The sequence below is a fragment of the Trichosurus vulpecula genome, chromosome 7, assembly GCF_011100635.1.
Source record: "Trichosurus vulpecula isolate mTriVul1 chromosome 7, mTriVul1.pri, whole genome shotgun sequence".
Classification (NCBI taxonomy): domain Eukaryota; kingdom Metazoa; phylum Chordata; class Mammalia; order Diprotodontia; family Phalangeridae; genus Trichosurus; species Trichosurus vulpecula.
The window spans coordinates 60,739,629-60,764,681 of record NC_050579.1 but is presented as its reverse complement, the minus strand read 5'-3'; the positions used below and the strand labels follow the sequence as shown (position 1 = coordinate 60,764,681).

At 48.7% G+C, this 25,053-nt stretch overlaps 1 protein-coding gene and 1 pseudogene across 2 annotated transcripts; both read left to right on the top strand.

Moving 5' to 3' along the window:
• The first annotated feature begins 1,892 nt into the window (after nucleotides 1-1,892).
• CSF1 (colony stimulating factor 1) lies at nucleotides 1,893-23,489 on the top strand. 2 transcript variants are annotated; one of them, XM_036767017.1, is made up of 9 exons: nucleotides 1,893-2,145; nucleotides 6,940-7,062; nucleotides 9,962-10,024; nucleotides 11,191-11,367; nucleotides 12,245-12,392; nucleotides 13,841-14,874; nucleotides 16,451-16,503; nucleotides 16,944-17,005; nucleotides 20,720-23,489. In XM_036767017.1, exons 1-8 carry the CDS (start codon nucleotides 2,107-2,109, stop codon nucleotides 16,990-16,992), a joined length of 1,686 nt encoding a protein of 561 aa, XP_036622912.1. In that variant the 5' UTR covers nucleotides 1,893-2,106; the 3' UTR covers nucleotides 16,993-17,005; nucleotides 20,720-23,489. The 2 variants fall into 2 exon arrangements, with proteins under 2 accessions (XP_036622912.1, XP_036622913.1); XM_036767018.1 differs by lacking the exon at nucleotides 20,720-23,489 and adding an exon at nucleotides 17,626-18,896.
• The window catches only part of LOC118857532, a 75,750-nt pseudogene continuing 71,281 nt past the window's right edge, over nucleotides 20,585-25,053 (top strand).

Genomic DNA, 25,053 nt, shown 5'->3' with positions numbered 1-25,053 from the left:
ATGCTGAGGAGACTGAGAAAAGGTGGTCATATAGGTCAATGTTATCAAATTTATCAAAAGAGTAGTAAGCAGCAAAAACAGCATTCAAGCCCAGATTCTCTGACTGCAGATCCAGGACCCCTTCCACTATCCCATCTATACTGCCCTCTCATGAGGTATACCTCAAGGTGCCCATTTGGGTTAAATCTTGAACCCACACTAAACTAATAAACTTATAGTACCTACCATGTCTCACGAGTTTTGGCCCTTGATTATACCTAATTCTGTACTTTATTATTCACTGCCCTGCATGTATATGCATATGCATCTTGTCTTGCAACCTAGACCATTAGTTCTGAAAAGCCCTGTATCTCAAAATCATATGCTTCTCTAGCCTCCCAACAGCTGCCCAGTGTAGTATCGGTTTCATGGTGGCTGCTTAATATTTATTGCTAAGTTTAATTAAAGAAAGCTGTGGCTGAAAACCCAACATAATTTGTAGGGTTGTATTATTTTTATTTTACGTTATCTCAATAGAAAATTGTCTTTCATTATCATAGTAAGTGTGATCTTGTTTTTATATTTCAAAGAGCAGGGAGGACCCCGCAGATGGCCTACCTAACACTAATCTAGGGAAAGAACACCAGATAAGGAGAAGTGGAACCCCAGAGGACGACTTCTAGTTCTGGTACTTACTGACTGGGTGGCCTTTGGAAAGTCATTTCAAATCTCTTCGGTTAAGAGCCTTCCTTTCCTCACCTGTAAAGTAAGAGGGTTGGACTAGCTGACCTCTAAGGTTCTACCCATCCTTAATACTCCCTGTGACCTTAGGCAAAAGAAGCATCATCTATATGATGAGAAGGGTGGTGAGAGGTTAGATGAACTTTAATCTCCTTTAGAGTTATAAATCCTATAGGAAAGTGTCATGGTTTAGGACAGGGCCAACATCCCTGGAGGAGATTTAAAAAGGATGGGCCAAAGGCTTCAACAGACAGCAAATTGAAGTGATTCGCTTCATCTGGCTCTGCCCTGAGGGACTGCAGAAGGGGGACATTCAAGTGACATGAATTAATCCAGGAATTCACTTTAGTGCATTGTCAAATGGTCAGGTTGCCTCCTCGAAAAGCCACCCTGTTGATGAGAATACCAACATCCTCCCTGCCAGACACATGCAGCATCTGTCCCCTTTCCAAGCAGGGTCCCCAGCCAAGGTGGATGACTTCAGCCACTTCTGGGCAGGAAAGGCTTCTCGGTAGAAAAAAAAAAGTCTCAGAAGGTGAGACAAGTGTCCCCACTGGATTGGAGTCGACGGTGAGTGGAGGGAAAGTGGCGTTCATCAGAAATATCTCACTGGGCATGGGTAAAGGGAGGGAAATTCCCGTTTGGGAATGTGATCCGGGTAAATTCTTCCTCAGTGCCCTACCTAGACAAGGTTACGCTTTTAGCTGTCAGCTATTCAGTCCCAGCAATTTTCAGGTCCAAAGGGAAATTCCCCTAAGATGAATATTGAGTATGAGTGACAATACCGGTTGTGCTGGATAGCCTTTATGTTGACGATTGAATAAAACAACTAAGCATGGGAGCTGGGAAGAGCGGAGCGAGGAGCGGGGGATGGGAGGCAGAGATGTAAAAGGCTCTGAGTTATTTTTACCAAAACTTGGGATCTCAGAACAGAAGCCTGAGAGGAAGAGCGAGACAAGAAGACAAAAAGTTAAGGGCTGAAGCGGAGGGGGGAGGGAAGAAGGGAGCGGGGGGGGGGGGGGGAGGGCGGGTAGGCGTGTGTGGCTGTGTGCGCCTATGCCTCGCTGTCTGACTAACTGGCCCCTTTCCAAGGTGATTTCCCATAAACCACATGCTCTGAGAGGCCGCTTTAAAAGGCCGAGCCCGCCTGGGCCAGTGGCGCTCAGCTCGGCTCCAGAAAGTGAAAGTTGGACTCGGGTCTCCGTCAGCCCCCAGCCCCACAGAGCCGAGCCGAGCGTCGCTACTGGATTATCCCTCTCCTCTGCTTTCCGAGAGGCCTCTGGAACCGGCCCCCTGCGCACCGCCACCGGCCGCTTAGGAAGACCCTCCGCAAGACTCAGCGAGGCTCCGCTCGCTCCGACTCCGGCCCCGGGGACAGCAGCCCTGATGACCCCACGGGGCGCAAGCCGGAGAAGCCCACTCACGGTAAGCGCCGACTCCAGGCGCCTCTTCCGAGAGCCCCCCGGCAGGGAGATCCTAGCTCGCTTCTTGCTTGCCTACCATCTTTCTCCTCCCGCCCCTTCTTTCTTCGTTTGCTCTTTCCTGATTTTCCCCGAGTCTGAGCAGCCACTAGCAGGGAACATGGGCGCTACGCTCCTTTAGGGGTCCTTCTACTGTCCCCTCCTCCACCCCAGACCCCTCCTGCCACTGCAATTTTCCGGGTTGACGCTGTCTGTTGATCACTTAGCTGCAGGGGTGGCTTAAAGTTTTTGCAAGTCCCAGAGACGCAGGGAACAGCTGCCCAGGGAGGTATGTATCGTAAAGATGCTTGTTCTTCCCATTCTCCTGAGAGGAAGACGGTGGCACCAGGGCAGTGGGTAAGGAGGGCCTTTGCCTAATAGACTTAGGGTTTGGAACCCCTCCGCGGGTTTAGACTCTGCCCCAGACCACTGCTAAATGAGATGGGGGGTTTCGAAGCTCAGCTCACTCTCCTATTTTATCTGGCTTCCTGCCTGGTATCTTATCTTGGGGCTAAAGAAGCCAGACCGTTAGAAGGGGGACCGAGCGGAAGGCCATGGTGCTTGCAGCTGGAGCAGGCTTTGGTCAGCAGCCAAGTAAGCGCTTCCTAGCTCATAGGATGCCCAGGTCGGTGCCAAGCAACCTGACTTCTGTAGCGAATAGAGGAGAGTTCGGACAGAGAACTTCGTACAGGCAGGCAGGGACATGTCTCCAGGAGCTGGCTAGTCAGAGGGTGATTGGGTCTCGTTGTGGCCCCGTGAGCTTGCCCCCTGCTAACTCTTTGAGGGAATAGAGATCTTTCATGGGACAACTTAGTCCCTCTCGCATTAGTTAGGTCTGGAAGTGGCTGGAGAAAGTGGAAATAAATGTTGGTCCAGTTAGGTTGCAGTTTAAGGCAAAGGGGCAAGAGAAAGAGTAGGATTAGAGTGGGCACCGTTGAAGGATGTGCCAGAGAGAGGTTCCAGTACTCTTCCCTAGGCACCCCCCCCAACCCCCTCCACAGGCTGGTGTCTGCAGGCAGGCCAGCCTAGCCCAGCTCTGCAAGCGGTACATTAGCAGAACAGCATCCCAGGATGAGATGGAATGAAAAGCTCCCAGGCTTCTTCTCACAGATAGAAGCTGAGGGATGCTTAAGGGTTCCAGGTGGCTTATGAGAAAACTCTCAACTCCCCCCCTTCCTATTACTCTGATGGAGCTCTCTGGAGCACATAATGCAAAGGGGATGCCAAAGGAGAACTGGGGGGGTGAGGGAAGAACAAGGAAAATCTGATAATAAATGGGAGAAAGAGACTGACAGAGAACCAGCATACTGACTGAGGATTGAAAGAGAAAGAGATGGAAAGGTAGGATTGGAATAGGCGAGGGGCAGAAAGGAGCATGGGATAAGGTGAAAGGAGAAGGATCTGGAAGTGGGAAGCATGCAGAGAAGCAAAGAAAGGAAACAGAATTAGGGAGAGAGGGAATGGGAGGAAAGAACCTGAATGAAGGGTGGAAGGTTGGAGATTTTGAGGAGAGGGGCTCAGAAGATGGGCTGAAGGCTTCTTTCCACTTTGGCCTCAGCTGGGCTGCAAGCTGCTGTTCTGAAAGTGTGGGCAGGGATACAGCTATCTGAGCCACCAGCCCTGCCTGTAGCAAAGATTCCTTTCTGAGCAAGGGAGGTTGGGAGGGGAGAGGGAAGAGAGCTGGCCAGATGCAGGCTCGAAAATTAACCCTTGGGTGCCCATTCACATTTTAGTAAAGGACAAATGCTGGAGGGTGGAGAAGCACTGGGGCTCCTTTGAATACATTCCCTTCTGGCTTTGTTAGCAAAACCACAGCCACAATCAGGGCCAGCCCTGGCAGATAGGAGGTAGTTGGTTGCCTGTAAATATGGGGGATGCTCCTCCATCCAATATATTGCCCCCAAATTACTACTATTGCATGAATTTCATCAGAAGCAGTTCATTCCATTGAGTTAAGCATTGCCCTCTCTCTGTGGTCCTTTAAGTACAAATATTCCTCAGAAGGCAGAGAATGAGTGCCTGGCCTGCCAGCGGGACAGAGTATATCACAGACAGGGAGTCTTATGTGGCAGATAGAGCTCAAGATTTAGATTCAGGGAGACCTGAATTCAAAACCTACCTCAGAAATTAGCTGTGATCCCAGTCAAGCCTCATCTCTGGGCCTCAACTTCGTCACTTGTAGAAATGAGGGAGATGGACTTAATGACCTTTGAGGTCCCTTCCAGACCTAAATATTTGCTCCTATGATTCTTCTGGGAGATAAGATATAGGTTTAGAGCTCTAGGGAGCTGAGGGGTTGGTGGGGGGATAGTATCTCTCCTCTAACATCATGGATTTTTCAACAGTCAGTTCTGATTGCTTTGTCAACCACCAACATCTTGAGCCTTTTCATAGCAGAGCCTTGCCTTGGTATTCCGAAATCTTGAACAGAAATGTGTTCCATAACTCCCCTTCTTTCCGGTTGCACTTTAACTTTTACCGATAGCAACATCCCAGCTTCTGTTGATACCCAGCCCCTCCCTAGAATTGTCCCTAGCCTGGGATAGGGTCATGTTGGCCTTACTTACCAAAGAGAGCCCTCAGATTTCAGAATGCCAGATCCAAGATGCTAGTTCTAAAACCTGAAAAGAGGCATGAAGGGAGATCTGCCGGATCAGTCCCTGGATCCGATCATAAATTTAAAATTGGAAGGGACCTCAGAGGCTGACAAGTCTAATCCCCCTTTTTTACAGATGGAGAGACTGAGGCCCAGAGAGGTTAAGAGGCTTGTCTAAGGTCACACTGCTAGTAAGTGCTAGAGATGGCATGACCTATAGGCCATGTGACCTTACTCTAAATGTCCATGGCATCTCAGCGTACCAAATGATTGCCCTTCTCCCCAGGGAGTACCCTCTCTTCTAGTCATGCCTGTTCTGGGGTTGTCACCAACATTTGATCCTTTGGTCATGCTATAACTACACTCACCACTTCTCTATTCGAATCCTACCCATCCTTTAAAGACCAGATCATGTCCCACTTCTTCCATAAAGTCTTCTTGTTACTTCCCATGCATTCTACTCTCTTTTTTCCCTAAATGCCCATAGCATACAGTGAACCATACATTTTGATACTTTGGGGGAAATCATCCTATGCTAGGTTTGCATAATTCTCTATACGTTTTTCTAACTTTCTCTAGTTGTTTCACATTCTTAAATTTTGTCTCTTCCATAGAGCTTTTGGGAGGATTAAATGAGATGACTTCTGTAAAGAGTGTTCAAACTTTAAAGACTGTATAAATGCTGTCTGCTATTATTATCACCCTAGCCCTTTCTTTCATTCTGTTTTCCCTTCCTTGCTTCCTCTTTTCTTTAGCTCAGTTGTCATTTTTCAATCTTATCTCCAGCCCATTCTTTCTTTCCCTCTGTCATCTTTATCCCTTCTTTCACCACTCCCTTTTCCCTCTTCCAGACCTTTCTTTCCATCTCTCCCTCCCTCCACCTCTTTTCCTCTAAGTCTGGCTTTTGGTTCTCTGTCCATCCCTTGTGCCCTTTGCATTTCTTATATTCCCTACAGCATATGCACTGTGCTGCACACATAGCTGGGGAGGGAGAAAGAGACTTGTCCCTGAGCTCCAGGAAAGTTCTCGTCCAACCCCAACATTTTATATTCCTAGGGCAGGGGGAGTGGAACATACTAGTGGTCAGCTTGCTAGTTGTCAGGAAGGCACACCAAAGGGCCCAGGGAAAGCCTTTTTGTCTCCCCTCCCAAACCCTTCTTAGAGAAAGTGGAAGCCAAGATAGTAGGGGAGGGAGAAAAGATGTCAGAGAGCCAGAGAGATGGGAAGCCTGTGAGGAAGAGAAGGATGCCAGAAGTTCTTTGTCTCCCGCCCAACTCTCATGGAGCATCTTCAGAGGATGGAATGGTAGGGCAGGTGAGAACCCTCAGGGAACATGCTAGGGAGAAATCTGGGAGTGATAAGAAAGGAAGTTTAATGTGATAGATGCCAGCTAAGGAATGGCCCAGGGAGCCTGGCACCTCTGGTTATGATTAATCTGTTGGGTTGGGTCTGATGGCACACCCATTGCCCTGGGGTCTCTGGCAAGGGGACTGACTCCACAGTTAAACTAAGTCTGGACAATAATATTTTCCAGGGGAAGAGCCAGAGGCTAGCCTGGAATGGGCAAAGTAGAGAAAAAGAGAGGAGGGTTGGTGTGGGAAAATACTCCAGGCTCTCTAGGTCAGAAACTAGAGTAGGATCCATGTCTCAGGGGGCTGGGACATCTATCAGTTGCTGAGGTCACAAAGTATCTAGCACTGTTCTAAGTGGTTTGAGAACAAAATAAAGGACAGACACAACTCCTGTCTTCAAGGAGCATATGATGTAATGAGAAAGATAAGATAGGCTTGTGTTATCATTGGTAGAACAGAATAGAATTAAGCACCACTTGGCTTAATCTGGGCAATTTAACTGGTTTTGGAATTGTAGTTAAAGAAGGGGGACACATGTGATATGCATATGCAGAATGAGGCTACAAAGGCATGGAGAATTTGGATTTGTGGGAACCAGATATTTTGGGGAGAAGCAAGAAACTGATCCTGCAGTTGAGAGAATCAAGACTATTGTCGCTCAATTTCTGAGGAAGACAAGATTTCAGGGGCGACTAAGGAGCAGGGGTGAGATTGACCCCAGAGTCATGGTTGGGTAGAAAACCTTAGGTCTTAGATCCAAGGAAGGACTTAGGATCCCTTCCTGAATCTCCCTTGGCCTTCTCTATTTCAGACATGGCTGGGCTCTTGGCTTCTAATGGCTTGTCTCCTGGTGGGCTGGAGCTTTCCCTCTTATGGGCCAGAAACTTGTAACCGTCTTATTATGGAGAGTCACCTAAAGATGCTGCAGGAGCTGGTGAGTGTGTATCCAGGCTCCCACCCCCTACTCCAACCTCCTTCACCCTTTCCCTTGGGAAATTGTTGTAACTGTAGGATGGGGGATTGGGGAAGCAGGTCCAAGGGAAGGGGAGCTCTAGGGTAGAGAGAGGCAGGTGAAGACAAGTCCTTACCCATCCTCCCTTCCCCCTCCTCTTATGGGAAGGGAGAGGAAGGAATTGGAGGCATGCATGTCTTGAGCTTGGGGGACAGGATGTGAAGGAGGTAGATGGCAGAGGCGGAGGAGAGAATCCAGCTGTATGTCAAGACGAAAGTCCTAGAGCCATAAATTGGGCTTTGTCCCAGGGCTCCCAGTTTAGGGAGCACTAACAGCACCTGTCTGTCTTCTACATAAAAATAAGAGTGTAGTGCCTGGTTATTGAGAATAACTACTTAAAATAGGAAGTTACCTCCCTCAAGGTACCCTGCCTCACCCCTTCCCCACCATCCCTGGCATCTGTCTCCCCCCACCTCTCATTTTCTCAGCGCCTACCCCCAAGCCCACTGATTGAGAGGACCAAATTTGAGATGTTTGGCCAGGTTGCAAAAAGTTCTAGTTACAACTTTGAAGTGTCAATTATTTGTGGTCCTTGACTTTCCTCTGGCTATGCAGAGGACCGGGGGAAAAGGGAGCCCTGAGCCTTGGCTCCCCATGGCCTTGTGTACAATGTCCTCAGGATTCCCTGACCGTTGCCACTGCCTTAGTTAATGATTGCCCAGGAAAGTAACCCCAGGACTTCAGCAAACATTCTGCCCCTTTCTCTGCCTCAGCACGATGTCTCCCAGGAGGGAACTTCCCAGGGCCACCAAGGGGTAATTACTCCATACTGACTAGGGCATGCAAATATGGCCCCCAGGATAGACCCAAATGTACTGCTGGCCTAGTACTGGCATTCCTGCCCTAGAAGACAGAATTTTTGGTCTGTAATGAAAAGGAAGGAAGGATGTAATATGGATGTCAGGAGGAAAGAAAGCTCTCAGATCATACTTCTAGAGGAATCCATATGTTCTAGTAGAAATGCACCGGATCTAAAGTCAAGGTGCTGAGTTCAAATCTTGGCTCTCCTGCTTCTTATCCTTGGGACTTTGGGCAAGGCTCTTCAGTTTCCTCATCTCTAATGTGAGAGGTTTGAATGAGATGATTTTTAAAGTCTCTTCCAAGTTGATCTCAGGATCTTCCCTCCACTGTTCTCTGGATAGCTCTCCAGCTGTCTCCTTGGGTTTTAGGGGCCAGTGTGCCCCTTTATAATCCAGAGTCCTTTCCCACTGGTTCTTGGGATTTAAAGGATCCTCAGAAATCAGCTGGTCCAACCAGTGGATGATGAACAAGAATCGGGACAGACAGATGTTGTACCACCAAGCATGACTTAGTCTGTCCCCGTGGCCATAGTAGGACTTCCATATGGCTTGGGGAGCAATCCAGAAGGCGTGCAGGGCCACTGTTTATGAAGTCAGGCTCCTGGGCACCAAGTAGAGTAGCCATCGGGCTGGGTCGAATTTTTACCATCCCACAGGCTCTTTGGATCTGACTCCTCACAAACTCCCCCTTCTGCAGGTCCTTCCCCTCCCCAGGATTCCAGAACTGCAGCACTAACCTGTGCTTCCCAGGTGATGCCCAAAGAGACTTGCTCTCTGGGGACTCCAGAGAAGCTGCCCCTCACTCCTAGATGTGGAGGATGAAAGGAAAGGATTTCTTTTCCTCCTCTTCTTCCCCAAGAATATGTATAAGCCTGAGGGGAAGGCCTTGTTCCTGGTACAACAGACTTTCTTCTTGACTCCATTTTCCCAATGGGTCCTTCTATACCTTCAGTGAAGTTTCATCCTTAGGATGGTGCTGGCTTCCTCAAGAGGAAATCCTATAGCACAGAGAAGATGGTACAGAGAGGCTGGAATGTCTTTTTCCCCCTACCTTAACCCTTGAGTTCCTACATGCAGATCCCCAGAGGACTAGGAGGGCCTCTCTCCTCCAGGCTTGGTCAATGTCCCATTCCTCCTCCAAACATTGATGAGAAATCGCAAAGACTATGTACCTTCTCCCTTCACGGCTCTTTTCCCAAAAAGATGGAGTCTTCCTCCTCTTTCCACCTCCCTTTTCTTCACCCTTATACACAATAAAATGTATTTATAGGATTTTAGGATTTAGAGATGGAAGGAACCTGAGAAATAATCTGGCCCACTCCTCCCTATCAGGGGTGTGTGTGTGTGTGTGTGTGTGTGCGCGCGCGAGTTTATAGTTAAGGAAACCAAGACCCAGCATGGGTTAGCATTCTGCTCAAGGTCACACAGGAAGTAAAGAAGAGAAGAAGGATTTGAACTTGGAGGCTCTGATCCAAATCTGCAAGTCAATGGACATTTATTAAGCACATTCTGTTTGTCAGGCATTGTGGAGATTCAAAGACAAAACTGAAAGTGTCTCTGCTCTCAAGAGGATTGTATTCTATAAGGGGAAACCCCTCCCCCCTCCATGCACAATATAAACAAATATTTATAAAGTAAGCACAAGGCAATTTAGAGGGGAGGGACCAGCATCTGGGGTGGGGGGAGGGAGAGGAGGAGGAGAGGGGTCAGGAAGGGCCTCATGGAGGAGGTGGTATTTGAGATGAGCTTCAGAAGAAACTTGAGATTCTAAGAGGGAGTGCATTTCTGGCAAGGGGTACAGCCCACGCAAAGGCACAGAGATGAGAGATGGAAGGGAGCACTATCAACTGGGAGGGGGGATCCGAAAGTGTTTCTGGTTAGAGATGGCACTTGGACTGAGCCTCAAAGGTATCCGATGCTGTTTGTGTTCAACCCTCCTGCCTTTGGGAGTTATTCTCTGGACCTCTTCCAATTACCCGTGCACAGACTGAGATCTGATCTGCCCACTCCATCTCTTCCAGATTGACAGCCAGATGGAAACATCCTGCCACATTACCTTTAAGTTTGCAGACCAGGACCAGTTGGTGAGTGATGAGTTGGCTCAGCATGCTGAAAGCTGGTGAAGAGTTCTTCCTAATCATGACCCTCTCCCCAGCATAGCAGAGCAGCCTAGAGCAGGGTGGCCCCCCACTTCAGGAGGCTTCACACATCCCCAGGGTCCGGGCCGTAGGGCTTAACATCAGACCCCTGCTGTTCCTGCATCTTCTCACATGCTAGAAAAGTAACAAATGCAGGTTATTGTCTAGGCCATGAAATGGGGGCCACATTACCTCCTGGGAACTATTTCACCTGAGCATAGAGGACTAGAATTGGCCAAGGATGCAAAAGCTGAGGAGTTCTTGAGGCTCTGAGGTCTGAGGGAGACAAGCCCTCAGACTGCCACATTGGAATCCATCTAGAGGCTGATTTTTTTTGGTCCTGATCTCTTTTTGTTGTATGGGTCCAGTTGGCAAATCTGACTGCTTGGGAGAGAGAGAGACAGAGACAGAGACAGAGACAGAGACCCAGAGAGAGAGACACACAGAGAGAGACACAGAGACAGAGGCATAGAGACAGAGACAGAGAGACAGAGAGAAAGAGACAGAGAGACAGCGACAGAGGGAGACAGAGAAAGAAGAATGAAGGAGGAAGAGAAGAGGAGGAAGGAAGGAAGGAAAGAAGGGAGGGAAAGGCAAGAAAGAAGAGGAAGGAAATAAGGGAAAGAGATACAGAGAAATGCCAAGAGAGGTGGAATAGGGAGGACAAAGTGACAAAGAAAGAAAGAGAGGGAGAGATAGTGATAGGAAGAGGGAAGGAGAGAGGGTAAAAATAGCAAGATATAAGGGAGGGAGAGGGAGAGAGAAGAGACATAGAGAGGGGGGAAGAGGGAGAAGTCAGAAAAATGGAGAAAAACAAAGGAGAGAGGGGCTTGAAGGAGAGACAGAAAGAGAGAGGGAGAGAGAAGAGTAGGAGAGGAAGAAGAGGGAGAGAGATATAGAGACACAGAGAAGACAGATAGGGAGGAGAAAAGACAGTGGGGGAAGAGAGGGAGAGACAGAGAAAGAGAGGGGGAGGGAGGGAGAGATAGAAAAAGAGAGGGAGGAAGAAGGATGGAAAGGGAAGAGGGAGGGAGAAAGAGAAGGATGGGGAAAGCGGCTGGGTTTTGGGCTCTGTTGGTCCCAGAAACAATTTTCAGGCTCATGTTTTTCAGAAAGATTCCATCTGCTACCTTAAGAAGGCATTTCCCCTGATCCAGGACATTTTTGAGGAAATCATTCGCTTCAAGGACAAGTCTCCCAATTACAATACCTCCAGGAAGCTGCATGAGCTCTACCTGAGGCTGAGGGATGATGGGTGTGTCACCAGGGAGCATGAGAACAGAGATGAGGTTGGAGCTGCAGCCTGTTCCATGCCTTTACTATCCCTCCCATACTCTTCACCCTACCCCTAAGTGGTAGAACAAGCAAAGGGGAGGGAACGAGGGGAGGGAGAAAGGCCTGAGGGTGGGGAAGGCAAAATGGATCCCAAGAACAAGACATGGGGCCTTGCAGGGACAGGCTATCTCCACTGAAAAGAGATCCCTCTCTGGGATACAGGTCCAACTTGGCTCTTGGCCTCATTGAAGACTGCGGAATGTTAGGGGTCTGCTCTGAACTCTGCTGGGAAGTCTAACTCTGGGGCCATGTTCTTTAAGAGTGGAGTGATTAAACCTTCTAGGGCAGATACTACCTGGCTTTCCTTCCCCTGTGTTCCTTCTGCGCACCCACCAGTCCCTGCCAGGGCCAAGCTCCCTCCCTTCCCCAATATTGCACACTTATGTCTGAAGGATGCTGGCAGAGAAATGGGGAAATTAAAGGGGAAAGACACAGAGGGAGACAAGCGGGTCTTTGACCTGGGCCCCCTGCTCTCTCCAGGTCTTGGCCTCCTCTTCCCTCTTCTAGCCGGTAGTGTTCACCTGGCCCCTAGTGCTTCTCTTCCCTCTCATTCTTCACATTGGGCAGGGAGGCTGCTAAAGACCTGGGGCTCCTCAGCCTGCAGCTGTGGGGTGGTGGGTGAGCCCAAGTCCTGGATGCCTCCATCTGTCTCCTCTGATACGTAATCTCCAGCCTGCTCAGCCAGTGGGGTTATTTCCCTCATCCAGTTAATGGTCCCTCCTCACTCAGAGGAACAGAGGCAGGCAAAATGGGACAAAAAGAGAGGGGAAGATCTCTGTATACCACCTTCATCAAGATGTCCCTTTTCTCTTCTCTCTTTGCACCCCCCAGGCCTGTGTTAGGACTTTCAATAACACCCCTGTCCAGATATTGGAGAAGGTCCAAAATATCTTTGTGGAAACCAGGAGACTCCTTAATAATGACTGGCGTGTCTTCAACCGTGACTGTACCAGTAGCTTTGACAAATGTGTCAACTCAGGTAAGAGAGGGCTTCGGGATGCCAAAGGAGGTGGGGTGGGAGATGAGGAATGGGGACTGGAGGGCAAGAGAAGGGCCTCAGAGGGGCAAGGGGCTTAGGGATCCCCAGAGGGGTGTAGGCAGGGCAGAGCAGCACCTGGATGACTTAGCTAACCCTGGGGCAGTGACTCAGTCTGAGCTCATGTGTGTGCATATGGACATGTGTGTGAGGGTTTTTATGTGCTCCTGGGCATTAACAGTCAAATGTGCTTTCCAGTCTGTGCACATACGCACACGTGCTTGCTTGTCTATGCATCTACAGATCTGAAGGGCCCAGGGAGTTAGAATTTTGAGGCCCGAGTATGGAGAGGGTAGGGGGTGTACTTGGGCACCTGTGTGTGCACAGAAGCTTTGTGTGGGTCATGGCTAGAGGTGTCTGTATTAAGACATGGGGTTCAGGTGAGAGCAGGCTCCAGGAGTCAAGATCCTTGCCCTGGGAACCCTGCTAGAAATTCCTTGGGATGTAGATAAATCTGGAAGGCCTCCACTCCTACCCCTGCCCAGGGAAACCTTTCCTCAACCTCCCCAAAGTGCAGGTGTCAGCTCTAGGGGCAAGGTCAGGATGAGGGGTGAGTGTCACTTTGAACTCCAGCCCCTATGCCCAGCATATGTGTGCCCTCTCTGTCCTCGTCTCCATGTCCCAATGTCATGCGTGCCAGCTTACCACGCCTGTCCTCATTCCCTGTCTCAGCCAGCGCCTCTCTGGTCTCTGTCAGAGATGGGCACTGACCCTTACTACTCCGCCAGATTCTAGGGCCCCTTCCTAGGAGTGGCCACAGCCTCACGCTTCCTGGTGATGGCTAAGCACATGTCACATTGCTCCAGCGGGCCTGGGCCTCAGGCTTTCTCACTTGGGCTCTGGCCTGTCCCTTCATACTGACTAGCCAGCCAACCTCTCCCTCCCTTTCTCTCCCCTCTCATGTTGCTCCCTGGGTCCCATGAGCCCATCTCTCTGTTCTCTGGTCTGCATGCAGTGCTCTGTGCTCTGGGTGTGATTGCCTGGCTTGGAGACCATTTCTCAGCCTCCCTCACCTGGCTGCCTTAAATCTGTGATTTGGTACCTGGAATCTCAGGGTGGCTGTGGTCCTGTGCTAGCTGACACCCTGCCCCTTAAGCAAATCTAGCCTTCTTACTATCTTGCCTGTCTTCTTCAAAGCCTGCTTCCTTTGTTCTCTGGTAATTGGACTTAACTGTTTCCATCTTTGTTTCTGGAGGGGGTATGTCCAGTTGGCATCCTCTTCCCTTTTGCCTTCTCAGTAACCTAGATGCTGAGTAGGGGGGTGGTGAGGGGACCCCCAGCTTCATTCTCCCTTTCTTGGCACCCTTTGGGAAAGCTGTGCTATAGGCTGGTGACTCTATCTCCCCTCCCCTCCCTCTCTCTCTCCCCTTTTCTCCCTGTGGTTCTTTCAGATGTGGTGACCAAGCCTGATTGCAACTGCCTGTCCCCCAGAACCACCCCTAGCAGTAAGCTGGCCTCTGTCCCCATCCATAGCTCCCTCTCTCCCTCCACAGCCCCAGTGGCCAACTTGGCCTGGGGAGACTCTGAGGGGACAGAGGGCAAACCCCTCCTGCCCAGTGACCTGCCACCTCAAACAACAGCCCAGGGCAGTGCCAGGCGCCGAGTCCCCCGGAGCACCTGTGGAAGCGTGGAGTCAATGGAGACTACAGGCACGCTCTCTGCTTCCCAGTCCCTGGTGGGATCTGAGATGGAGCCCGGGAGCAACAAGTCTCCCCCTGACTTGTCCGATTCCCCTAGGATAAAGGGCCTTCTCAACTCTGAACTCGACACTGACTCAGCTCTAGGGGATGCCTCAGGTGATGTCATCCCTGGGTCTCAAGAAACAGAGGCTCCCCTTTTCCTGTTGGGAGGGGGACCTATCCAGACAGGGACCGCAGATCCACACGAGCTCCTCGCCACTCCCTCGACGCCTGTTCTTGCACAGGGACTGCTGGCCCAAGTGAGGAATGACCACCTGCAGGATGAGGGCAGTAACCCATTGGCTGGCCAGGCCAGAGATTATTCATCAGAGGAGATGGATGGAGGTATCCAGGGCCTGGGCTCACCCACTACCCAGCTGCTGCACTCTGAGGAAACCCAGGGCATCTCCAGCTTCCCTGCTCAGCCTGGTTTCCCCAGAAGCCTCTCCTGGGGCATTCCCCGACCCCAAGAGGAGTTGGTGGGCAAGAGGAGCACTAGGGTCCGGAGGAGCCCTGCCAAGCTGGAAGGAGGAAGAGGAGGCCAAGGTTTGGAGAGAGACGAGGGCCCAGGCGGGTCCCACAAGGGCTTTAACTCGCTTCCTTTGACTGACACAGGCCTCAAGAGGCAGAATGTGAGAAGCCCTGAACTTCAGCTCCAGGGTTCTTTCTTCTATGTACTGGTATCCAGCATCCTCCTGGTCCTCCTAGCAGTGGGCGGCCTCTTGTACTACAAGCAGAGGCAGCGGGTAAGAGAGAGGAGGGCAGTTTGGAAGGAGGGAGGGGATGGGGTATGTATTTGAATTGGGGTAGATGGCTTGAGGATGATGTCTAATTTGGGATCAAAACTTGAACTGGGGTTAAATGAAGACCAATGTTAGGGTGAGGATTTAGGTTGGGGCTAAGATCGGGGTTTAGGTGTGTCTTAGGGACTGTGCTGGGGTTCTTTAGACACTGGGAAAAATAGAATTGGACAGAGTAAGAAGGACCTTAGAACCAAAGGAAGAATTCATGTTCTTCTCAAGTATAGGACTGAAGCCTGGGAGATCATCTTGAAAGGGAGATGGGATATGGAAGTATATTCACAGAATCATAGACTTAGACTTGGAAAGGAAATTAGAGATAAGGAGAGGAGAAATCCAAGGAGAGACTAAATCAATAAATAAACAAGCATTTATTAAGCACCTACTGTGTGCCAGGCACTGTTTTAGGGATACAAATACAAAGAATGAAATGATTCCTGCGTGTAAGAAGCTTATACTCTAATGGAGAAGACAAGAAGTATACAAGGAAGAAAGGGGGGAAGACTTCCTCAAAAAAGGTCACCCCAAATGCCAAGGATAAGAGGGTAGTCAGAAAACTCAGGTGTGGCAGGGAACTCAATGACACTGAAGACAGAGAAGAAACAGTTGGGTTTAAATGAGAAGTTATTAGAGGTCTTAGCAGGCACAGTTTTATGGAAAGGTAGAAGAATCTGGACAGTAATGATAGCTAGTTTTTATATAGCCCTTCAAGGTTTGCAAAGCACTTTATAAATATTATCTCACTTTATCCTCAAAACAACCCTGGGCAGTAGATGTTGTTGGTATGCCCATTTTACAGAGGACAAAACTGAGGCAGAGTTTAAGCGACTTACTCAGGGTCACATAGCTAGTAAGTATCTGAGACTGGTTTTGACTTTAAGTTCAACATTATCTACTGTGCCACCTAGCTGCCCAATGAGGGACACTCAAAAAGAGTTGGATAGGCAGCTCATCTGAAGGGCTTTGAGATGATTGGTATGAAATAGAGGAGTATCTGGAGGGAATGAATGGGGATGGGTTGATCCAGGTATATTGATACACTGGCAGTAGAGAAGGGGAGATAATAGCAAGAGAGAGATGGCAGGAAAATTGGAGTTGAGATCCCTGGTATGGGAACCAGCATAAAATGGGAGCTGGGGGTGCAAAGTAGAACAGGAAGCCCAAAACTGGGGCCAGAGAATAAAAGGACAAGGACTACTGGGACCATCCATCTGTACAGCTTCTGGACACTCCTCTGGCAGACAGGCAGACAGCTTTATGGTCCAGGTAGGTGGGGTTGGAGCTCTGACAAAACCCTTCAGGTCCTTGTACAAGAGGAGTCTGGGAGGTGTGACACGGGCTAGAGATATGGGGCAGAGAATGGCAGAGTGTCCAGGGCTTGTCCAGGTGAACATGTGCTGGATGGATGGTGGGAGGAAACTTGAGAGTTCTCTTAGAAGATGGGGAGCAGGAAGGGGATTCTTTTCCCTTGCTCTGCCCTCGTCCTCTATCCTGAACTAAGCATGTTATTTCCTTTCCCCAGAACCGCCAGGAGTTACAGCCAGCAGAAACACCTATGGAGCAGCCAGAGATCAGGTGAGTTTGGACATCTCTGTGACTTGGGATTGGTCACTTAGAAGAGCCCTAGGCATACTGCATGGGGAGGTTGGGCTCTGCCTGCCTGTGCTTTCTCTAGATTTGGGGGAGAGGCCCTTATCCTGCATTTTGTTGCTATTTAGGGAATTCACTTGTTTGGCTCTGGGCACCCTCTGTTCAGTAATATGAGATGGTTTGTATATTGCATGGGGGGAAGGGGGGGAGGAAAAGGAGACATACTATACTGTCTTACCAAATAGCTGTAGCCTCTTGGCCAGGAGTCTACAGCTTTTTTGCAGACTGTCCCCAAGGATGTCCCTATATCCTGGGTCCTTTGAACCTAATAATGCTAGTGGGAGTGGTTTGTTCAGTTGTGGCCCACTGGGCCTGCTGTCCCCCTGCTAGTGCTGAAATGTCATCCCGTCCTTTTCTTCTGCCAGAAGCCCCCTGAACCAGGAAGAGGACAGACAGGTGGAGTTGCCAGTGTAGAGGTCGTAATGAGGTGAGGACCTGGCTTTGAGTTCATCCTATCCTCGCCGCCCCTCTCCCCATATGAGCTCTCACACACTACTCATTATCAGTGGCACGCCAAACCTTCCCCCACATTTTTGACTCTCCTTTGTCTTCCTTGGACTTCTTGTTTCCAGTCTATCGCCAAGTTCTGCTGAGTCTTTTAAATCTTCCCTTTCTCATAGCCATTATCCTAGGCTCAGTCATGAGCCTCTTGCATGAATCACTGCCAAAGACTTCTCTTTGCTCTTTTGGCTGACAGTTCCATTCCCCATTTCCTATTCCCTCATATCCAAACAGCAGCTAAAATAACATTCCTCCAGGACTACTTCCATCACATCTTTACCCTGCTTGGGAGTTTCAAGCAGCTTCATACTGCCACTCTTATGAAATCTTTGACTGTCCTCCCTTCCCCTGTAGATAATTCTCACCAGCTTCATTTCTTCCTCTCTACAACCCTACAAAATTCCTCCACTCCAGCCAAACTAATATGCTTGTATCTGCCCACATGTGATTCGCTCATTCCCAACTTTATGCCTTTAATATCATAGCAACTTAAAGCTGGAAAGGACCTTATAGGTTATATATAGTCTAACCTCCCTCCCTATGCAGGAATCCTTTCTGCAATACCCTTGACAGATGGTCATGCAGTCTCTCCTTGAATACTTCCAGTGACCGGGAGCTCACTACTTTGCGAGGCAGACCATTCCATTGTAATTATTATAAAGGTTTTTTTCTTAATTTTTTTCTTAAATTAAGCCAAAACCTACCTCCCTGTTACTTTTCTTCCTTTGGGCCTAATTCTGCCCTCTTTAAAGCAGTAATGAACAAATATGTTCTGTCTTCCAAATAAAAAATCTTACAAATATTTAAAAACGGTTATTATATCTATCCTCTCTTCCCCCACTCAAATGCTAAATGCTCTTCCCCATGCTAAATGTCAGTTTTCTCAAACATTTTTTATTTGATATGGTCAGACCCATCATCATCTTAGCTATCCTTCTCTTGGCATAGTCAATGTCCGCCTTAAAATGTGGCACCCAGAGCTTCACAGATGTGGTCTGAGTACCTCAAAATATAATGGGACTATCGCTTTTCTTCATCTGGACATTATCCTTCCACTCAGGCTACATTAAGAAAAATATAAGCTTTTAAAGCAACTATGCCAACTATTGGCTCTTTCTTGATTACTGATCAACAAAAGCCTTCTGGCTTTTTTCATATGAACTGTTGTTAAGACAGGCCTCCCTCATCTTACATTTGGGCAATAGATTTTTTGAGCCTAAATACAGAACTTTACATTTATGTCTGTTCAGTTTCATCTCATTAGTTTCAGCATAAAGTTCCAATCCTTAGGATCAATTTTGATTTTTGATTCTATTATCCATTCTGCTAACTATTCCTCCCAGCTCTGTGATATCTGCAGATTTGATAAGCTTACCCTCCACGTCTTTATCTAAGTCTTTGATCAAAATGTTGCACTTCCTTTTCTTCTACATGGCTCCCCTTTCTATTACCGATCTGTGTCTCTCACCACCTTTAAAACCAGATTTGAAACACCCCTCCTCCAAGAAAACGTCCCTGATTGAGCCCACTGACACTAATTGTTCCTTTCATGTCCCCTCAGAACTTATGTATTCAGTTGATACTGTATCAATTTGCTCTCATTTGGATGTTACTTTGTAAGTGTTTTGTAATGGATATTCTATATATAATATTTTTCTCTCTCTTCCAGTAGATTGTAAGCTCCTTGAGGGCAGAGCCTCTCTTTTCTCTGGTTTTTTTTTGTACTCTTTCTGACCCAAGTGCCTAGTACAGGGCTCTACACTTAGCGAACACTCAATAAATGTTATTGACTGGCTGACCTAGGGCAAGTCACTTAACCTCTTTGGGCTTCAGTTTCCTCATCTGTATAATAAGGCAGTTGGACTAAATGATCCCACCCAGCTCTAAAGTCCTGTGATTCTGTGACTGACTCATTGACTCACTGACTTTGATGTTACTGACATGTGCCTGTGTCAATATCTGAGTGTGGACAGTCCAAGAGGATAGCACCAAAAATGTTAGGTACGTGGCAAATGTTCAAAGCCATTGGGAGTAAAAAAAAATAGCCAGTGAGGGCACCCTGTCCATGGTAAAATTGTGGGTTCCCATGGTCCTCCCTTCCCATCCCTTTCCATCCTCAACAATAAGGTGGTAGTAATAAGAGGACTGAAGAAGGACTGAAGGGCAGGGGTCTGTGGGGGATAATCTTGCTCAGCACCTGCCCCCAAACCCTCTTTAAACAGCCCTTTAAACCTTCTTGTTCCCTTGGTTTACCAACTTGATTTTTTCCTACCCCATAGCCCAGCCCTACCTTTTCTCAGAGCTATCACTCACAAGATTCTGTCCCCATGGACTCAAGATAAGACTTGGGGTGGGGTGGGGGAAGCATGGGAGCCCCAGCTAAACCCTCAGGCCAGTGAATCTTTCCCTCAGGTAAGTCCTGGGCCTGATGCCAGCATCCTTGGGGACACTCAGTGCTAGCCCCAACATGATTGTTTTATCTTCCTGTACAGACTGCTTCTTGGTCTCAAAACATTCCAACCATAAGGGACCTAGAGACTGGGGCATGAGGAAGTGGGACTTACCAATACGTCAGACCCCCCCAGCAGTGTTGGTATCCTGGCCTGTCTTAGTCTGGCTTTTATCCAATTTAATTGGTTTCTAGTGCAGACCCCCCTGATAGGGAAAGAAGAGAGGATGGGCAGATACTGTGGTCCCATCTCTCCCCTCTTTATAAAAACTCCCCTTGAAATCCGAGAACTCTGTCAGCTGAGCCTGAGACCAGTTTGAGGGTGAGGCTACAAGCTGGGTCTAAAGTCAAACTTTTGGTCAGAATCCAGGGGATTTCTGCTCTGGGAACAGAGTGCTCTGAGAATGCTGGGCCTAGCTATTGGACAAGGATAGTTGGCAGGGTGGGGATGTCATGGATGACATGGAAGGGAGGTGAGTGCCAAATCCCTCCAAGCCCAGAGAGGCCTTGACCTCTGGGTTCTAATTCCAGATGGGAAAAGGAGAATTTCCCTGTTTGGGCCTGTCTGTTGCACTTTTCTACTCAAAGCCATGATCTCCTTTCTATCTACACATTCCCTGCATTCCTTCACATTTAAAGATGACACTTTCTAGGGTACTAGATACCTGAGGGAAGGAGTGGAAAGCAAAATTCTTTTTCTCTCTTGGAGAGAACATTTAGTAATAGAGAAAAGGGAAGTGAGGCATCTAGGAGCGGGAAGAATGGGAACTCACGTTGCCCCTTCCCTAGACCCCCAGGAGGCCAGTTGACTGACAAGTGACCTTCCCCCATTGCCCCTTTTGTCTCCTGTGGCTGGAGCCTCTGCCAGTGCCTGTCTGTTGCCTTTTCCTCTCCTCTGGCCCCTGGTTTTTTTGGTGGAGACAGGAGATGAGGCCATTCTGGGAAATCTGGACTGGTCTGGACTCCTGCCAAAGAATTTGGGCCCTTTGTGGTGACTAGGGTGGCTTAGAAGGGGAGGGAGTGAGTGGAAGAAGTTCTTTCCTGCAATAACCATTAATGTCCCACAGGAACGTAAGCCCCATCCCCATACTATCCCATAGCCTCCCTCCACTGGTGTCCCTAGAGACCTCTTCCTCTTTCTCTACCTCCACCCTGCTCCATGCTGACCAGCCTTTTTTCTCTCCCCTGTAGCTGGGCCCACAGGACAGTCCCTCCATGGGAGGAGAAGCCGTGGGGGCTTCCAGACACCCCCCAAGCCCGTTCTCCCAGGATCTCAACCCGCCCACCACGGAGTCCCCCGGCCTGGACTGGACAGGACAGGAGCAGGCGAGGGGGGAAAGCCCTCTACTACTCATTCTCTGTCCTCTTACTCTTTATTGACTGAGAGAGGGAGGGAGGATGCACAAAAAGCTACAGATATTTATTATGATGATGATGATTTTGGCCCTGGAGGCCATCCATGCTTCAGGGAGTGCCAGCAAAGGCATGCTCAGAGCCTTCTGCCCTCAGAGACTGCTCAGAGCCTTCTGCCCTCAGAGACTGACCCACAGGGCAGCCTGGGGATGAAGGGTGACCTTCAGCCCCCTCCCTTCCCACAGTACCCTCCAGAATCTGAGCCTGGACCAAGGTAGAAGAGGGCTGTTGGGTGAGAAACAGCCTTTAGGTAGGTAGGTGTTTTGGGGGGAGCCGGGGCTGGAGTTCCTCACTGCTGCCAGGACAAGAGTTTTTCAGGGAAATGGGCTCCCATCTTATTTATGAAGCGTCAAGAAATCCAGGCTTCCCAGCAAGCCAGCGCATGTCTCAAGAGGAAGGAGTGCCTCAAGGCTCCCAGGGCAATGAAGCTTAGACTTCATTTCCCAAAAAGGGGTGCAGCCAGCAAGATGGGAGGAGGAGATGCCTACACCCTGCTGTGGGTCTACACAGACACCTGGGGAGGTGTCTACACCCTTCTTCTGAACCAGTGCTCTCAGCTCCCTTTGAGTGACAACTTTGGGGCCATAGCCCAGGATAGCTCCATGTCCCTTTGAGTCAGGGCTCCTCTGGGACTCAGCTTTTGAGAGGCCCTATTCCCCAAATCCTGCCACCAAACAAGATCTGTGTAGGAAAAAGAGAACAGCGATCACCGAGTCCCAACCTCCTTCCACCATGCCCTGGGCTCTGCTCCCATCTTCCCTCACAATTGTTAGCTGGGTCCTAGAGCTGCCCTGGAACAGCTGGGTAGAAGGAACCAGCCCTCTGATGAAGGAAGTCTTTGCACTGTGAAATATTGAATCTCCTTGCTGTACTGTCCTGACCTCTTCCCATATGCAGCGTCTGTCAGTCCCTTTTCCCTACGGTTCCCTTGCCTCCAGTGCACATGGAACTCCTGAGCTGGTCTCATGATGAAGGGATTTCCCCCACCCTTCCCTCCACTACCATGTTTTGGTGTCCAAACGTGATAGGTCCTACGGGCTGGCTCCCATGGACTCTGGCTTCTTGGAGAGAGAATAGATGATACCCATCGATCTACCTGCTACAAGATGAGTCTTCCTTCTGGGAAGCCTTGGTTTCTATCTCATGCTTTGACATTCCAAAAAGAAAAAGGATAGAACTTTAAAAAAATGACTGGAGTGGAGGGAACCATAATGGAACCTATGTCTTTGAACCTGTGTGTATGTCTATGGAGGTGGGGGTTGGAGCTGTGTCCTTGCTCAATTGGTCTCCCATTCGATCATTCCCTTTGTTCTCTTAACCCTTTGGGAGAACAGAAAAGCAGGCCTTCTGACTGGTTAATTTCCTGTCACTGCTGATCTCAATGTGATGAGTTTCTCAGTCTTGTTTTCACCTCAAACCTTCCCTCCTGAACTCAGCTCTTCACCTTCTCTCTTAATAACTTTCTTGCTAGTCTTTCTTGTTTCCCACTCCTCCCTGCAATCTCTGCTTTCTCTTCCTTTGCTTTCATGCTCATCTCCATTCAAGGTCCTTTCAAGTTGGGCCCTGCCCTTCTGGCTCATCTGACCCTCCCTCCACAGGAACAGCCCAGCTTCTCAATCCCCAGAGTCAGGGAAGAGAGCTTAGCTTGGCACCCTCCTGGAACTTGTTCTAAAACTCCACCACTGGTTTAGTGGCTTGGTGCCTCAGTTTCTTCATCTGTAATAGAAGAGGAGTAATTTCTGCCCTTTTCCACTGCTATGTGGGAGGGGTATGAAGTCATTAAATATTGGAGAAGTGATGAGGGTGGGGGGAGGTGCTGTCTCTTATACCTTCTTCTATTCCCTTTATTCCCCCTCCTCCACCACTGCCTTACTTACACCGTCTGTCATTTTGCTAGGTTTTATAGACCCTCAGAGTTTTCCTGAGCCTTCTTAAGTGGGAATCTCCAGTGTCTTTTCCCCCCATTCATGCTGTGTTACTCATCCTTAAGCCCCAGGCCCCAAGGGCAAGGGGAGCTAGATTCCCTACCTACTACTTGGGGTCCAGGACTATATCAGAGACCTTCTAGAATCCAAATCCACCCACTGGGGGTGGTCATACCTCCGTCCTAAGAGGGAGCTCTGAGGAGAGGGTTGGCTGTGAGGGCAGAGCCAGACGTACAACAAGAAGAAACCTCCTCCTGGGCCTCACTTTTTGGCCTCAGCATTTCTTTTCTGATGTTAGGTAAATATCTATTTACAATGAAAACTTTGGAGACATAGAAAAAGATGTTTGTTTTCTTTTAAATGTATACTGTGCAAAAAAGGCCAAAATAGCAAGCCCAAAATTCCAGATGCTCTTAGTCCATTGGTAGGTGAGATGAATGGTTCCTCCCCCAGACCTCAGTAGGTCCCTCCATCTGTCTCTTCATCTTCTGACCGAACCCCCACCCCACTTCCCTAGGGAAGACATGAGGAGCTGGGGCTTTGCACTGTGTGGTTGTTTTTATACTTGGAAATGGTGAATTATTTTATATATAAAGTCATTTAAGGATTTATTTAAAAGAAATAGGAAGCTGCTTGTATATTTAATAATAAATGCAGACAAAACCATGTATGTGTCGTGACAAGAATTTAATTTGAAATCCTGATGAAGCCTGGGGGAGTGAAAAGGGGAAAGCAATGACTTCTGGGAAGAGACACAAGGTTCTCCTATTGCTTATGAATTTGGGTCAGGGAGGATGAGAGCACTGTTTCTTTAGAACTACAGGCACTTTTATCCAGTGCCAAACATAACACATCTATATCCCAAAGTACCGTAACACATCCATCCATAAAAATGGACAGAAACCAGTGGGGCCCCTAAACATGCTGTCTTGGAAGGTAATAAGGTCATTGGAAGTCTTCAGACCCACGCTGGATGACTACGTGTTGTAGATATGTTGGAGAGGGGACTCTTTCAGGTATGGGTTGGACAAGAGGCAATATAATAGAGTGCATAGAAGGCTGAGGAAGATCTGGGTTCAACTCCCACCTCCAACACTCATTAGCTATGTGGTGCTGGGCAAATTATTTTAACTGCCCTCTGCCTTTGTTTAGTTCTCTGTAAAATGAGGTGGTTGGACTCAATGACCTCGATGGTCCCTTCTGGCTCTAAATCTAAATCTAGATACTCAGGTCACTTCCAACTCTGAGATGGTATAATTATGTGTATATATCCCTTCCATATACACACACACATACACACACACACCATATATGTACACATATATATACATGTGCATTATATGTATTATGTATCTACATATACATATACACAAACACACATGCACACATGTACATTTGGGCTAGCTTAGCCTGAAAAAATGATTAGTTATGTTTCACCTGAATATCTTTATGAGGGTTCTAGGAACAGAGCCTTCCTTCACCTTTGGACCCTGTTCTCTGAGAAGCTCTGAGTCAACCAGTTCCAAGCAGGGTTCTTGGCCTCTATTTGTCGAATGACTGGAGTAAATTAGTCTAAGATCAGTCTTGGAGCTGAGAGAAAATCATCGCCACTGCCCCTGAAGAGCCCCTAGTCAGGGTGAGCACCAGGGAGTAGGCAGAGCCAGTTGGGAGAGCCAGGAGGGTACAGCAGGCTAGAGGCTAAAGTTATCAGAATTCAGTTATAAGGACACTGGTTCTTGACAAAGGGAGACCACTGGCCAAAGACAATGCCTCAGGTAGAGTGTAGTACAGGGATGGGGAACCTGCAGCCTTGAGACCACATTGGCCTTGTAGATCCTTGGGTGTGGCCTTTTGACGGAGTCCAAGTTTTACAGGACAAATCCTTTTATTAAGGGGAATTTGTTGTGTGAAGTTTGGATTCGGTAAAAGGGCCACACTTGAGGACCTAGAGGGCCACATGTGGCCTTGAGGCCCAGGTTCCTCATTCCTGGTATAGTAGCTTCCTCAGGACAGACCAAACCACACATCAAATGCTGAACTATTTGGGGGGTGGGGCAGAAAAGGGGGCTAACTCTGGGAAGGTGGGTTTAGAGTTGGGGAGGCTAAGCTGTCCCTCAGCAAGAGGGGAGACTGAGAAGCAATTACATTTTTCCCTTTGTACACCCATTGCCTTTCCTCAGTGATGTT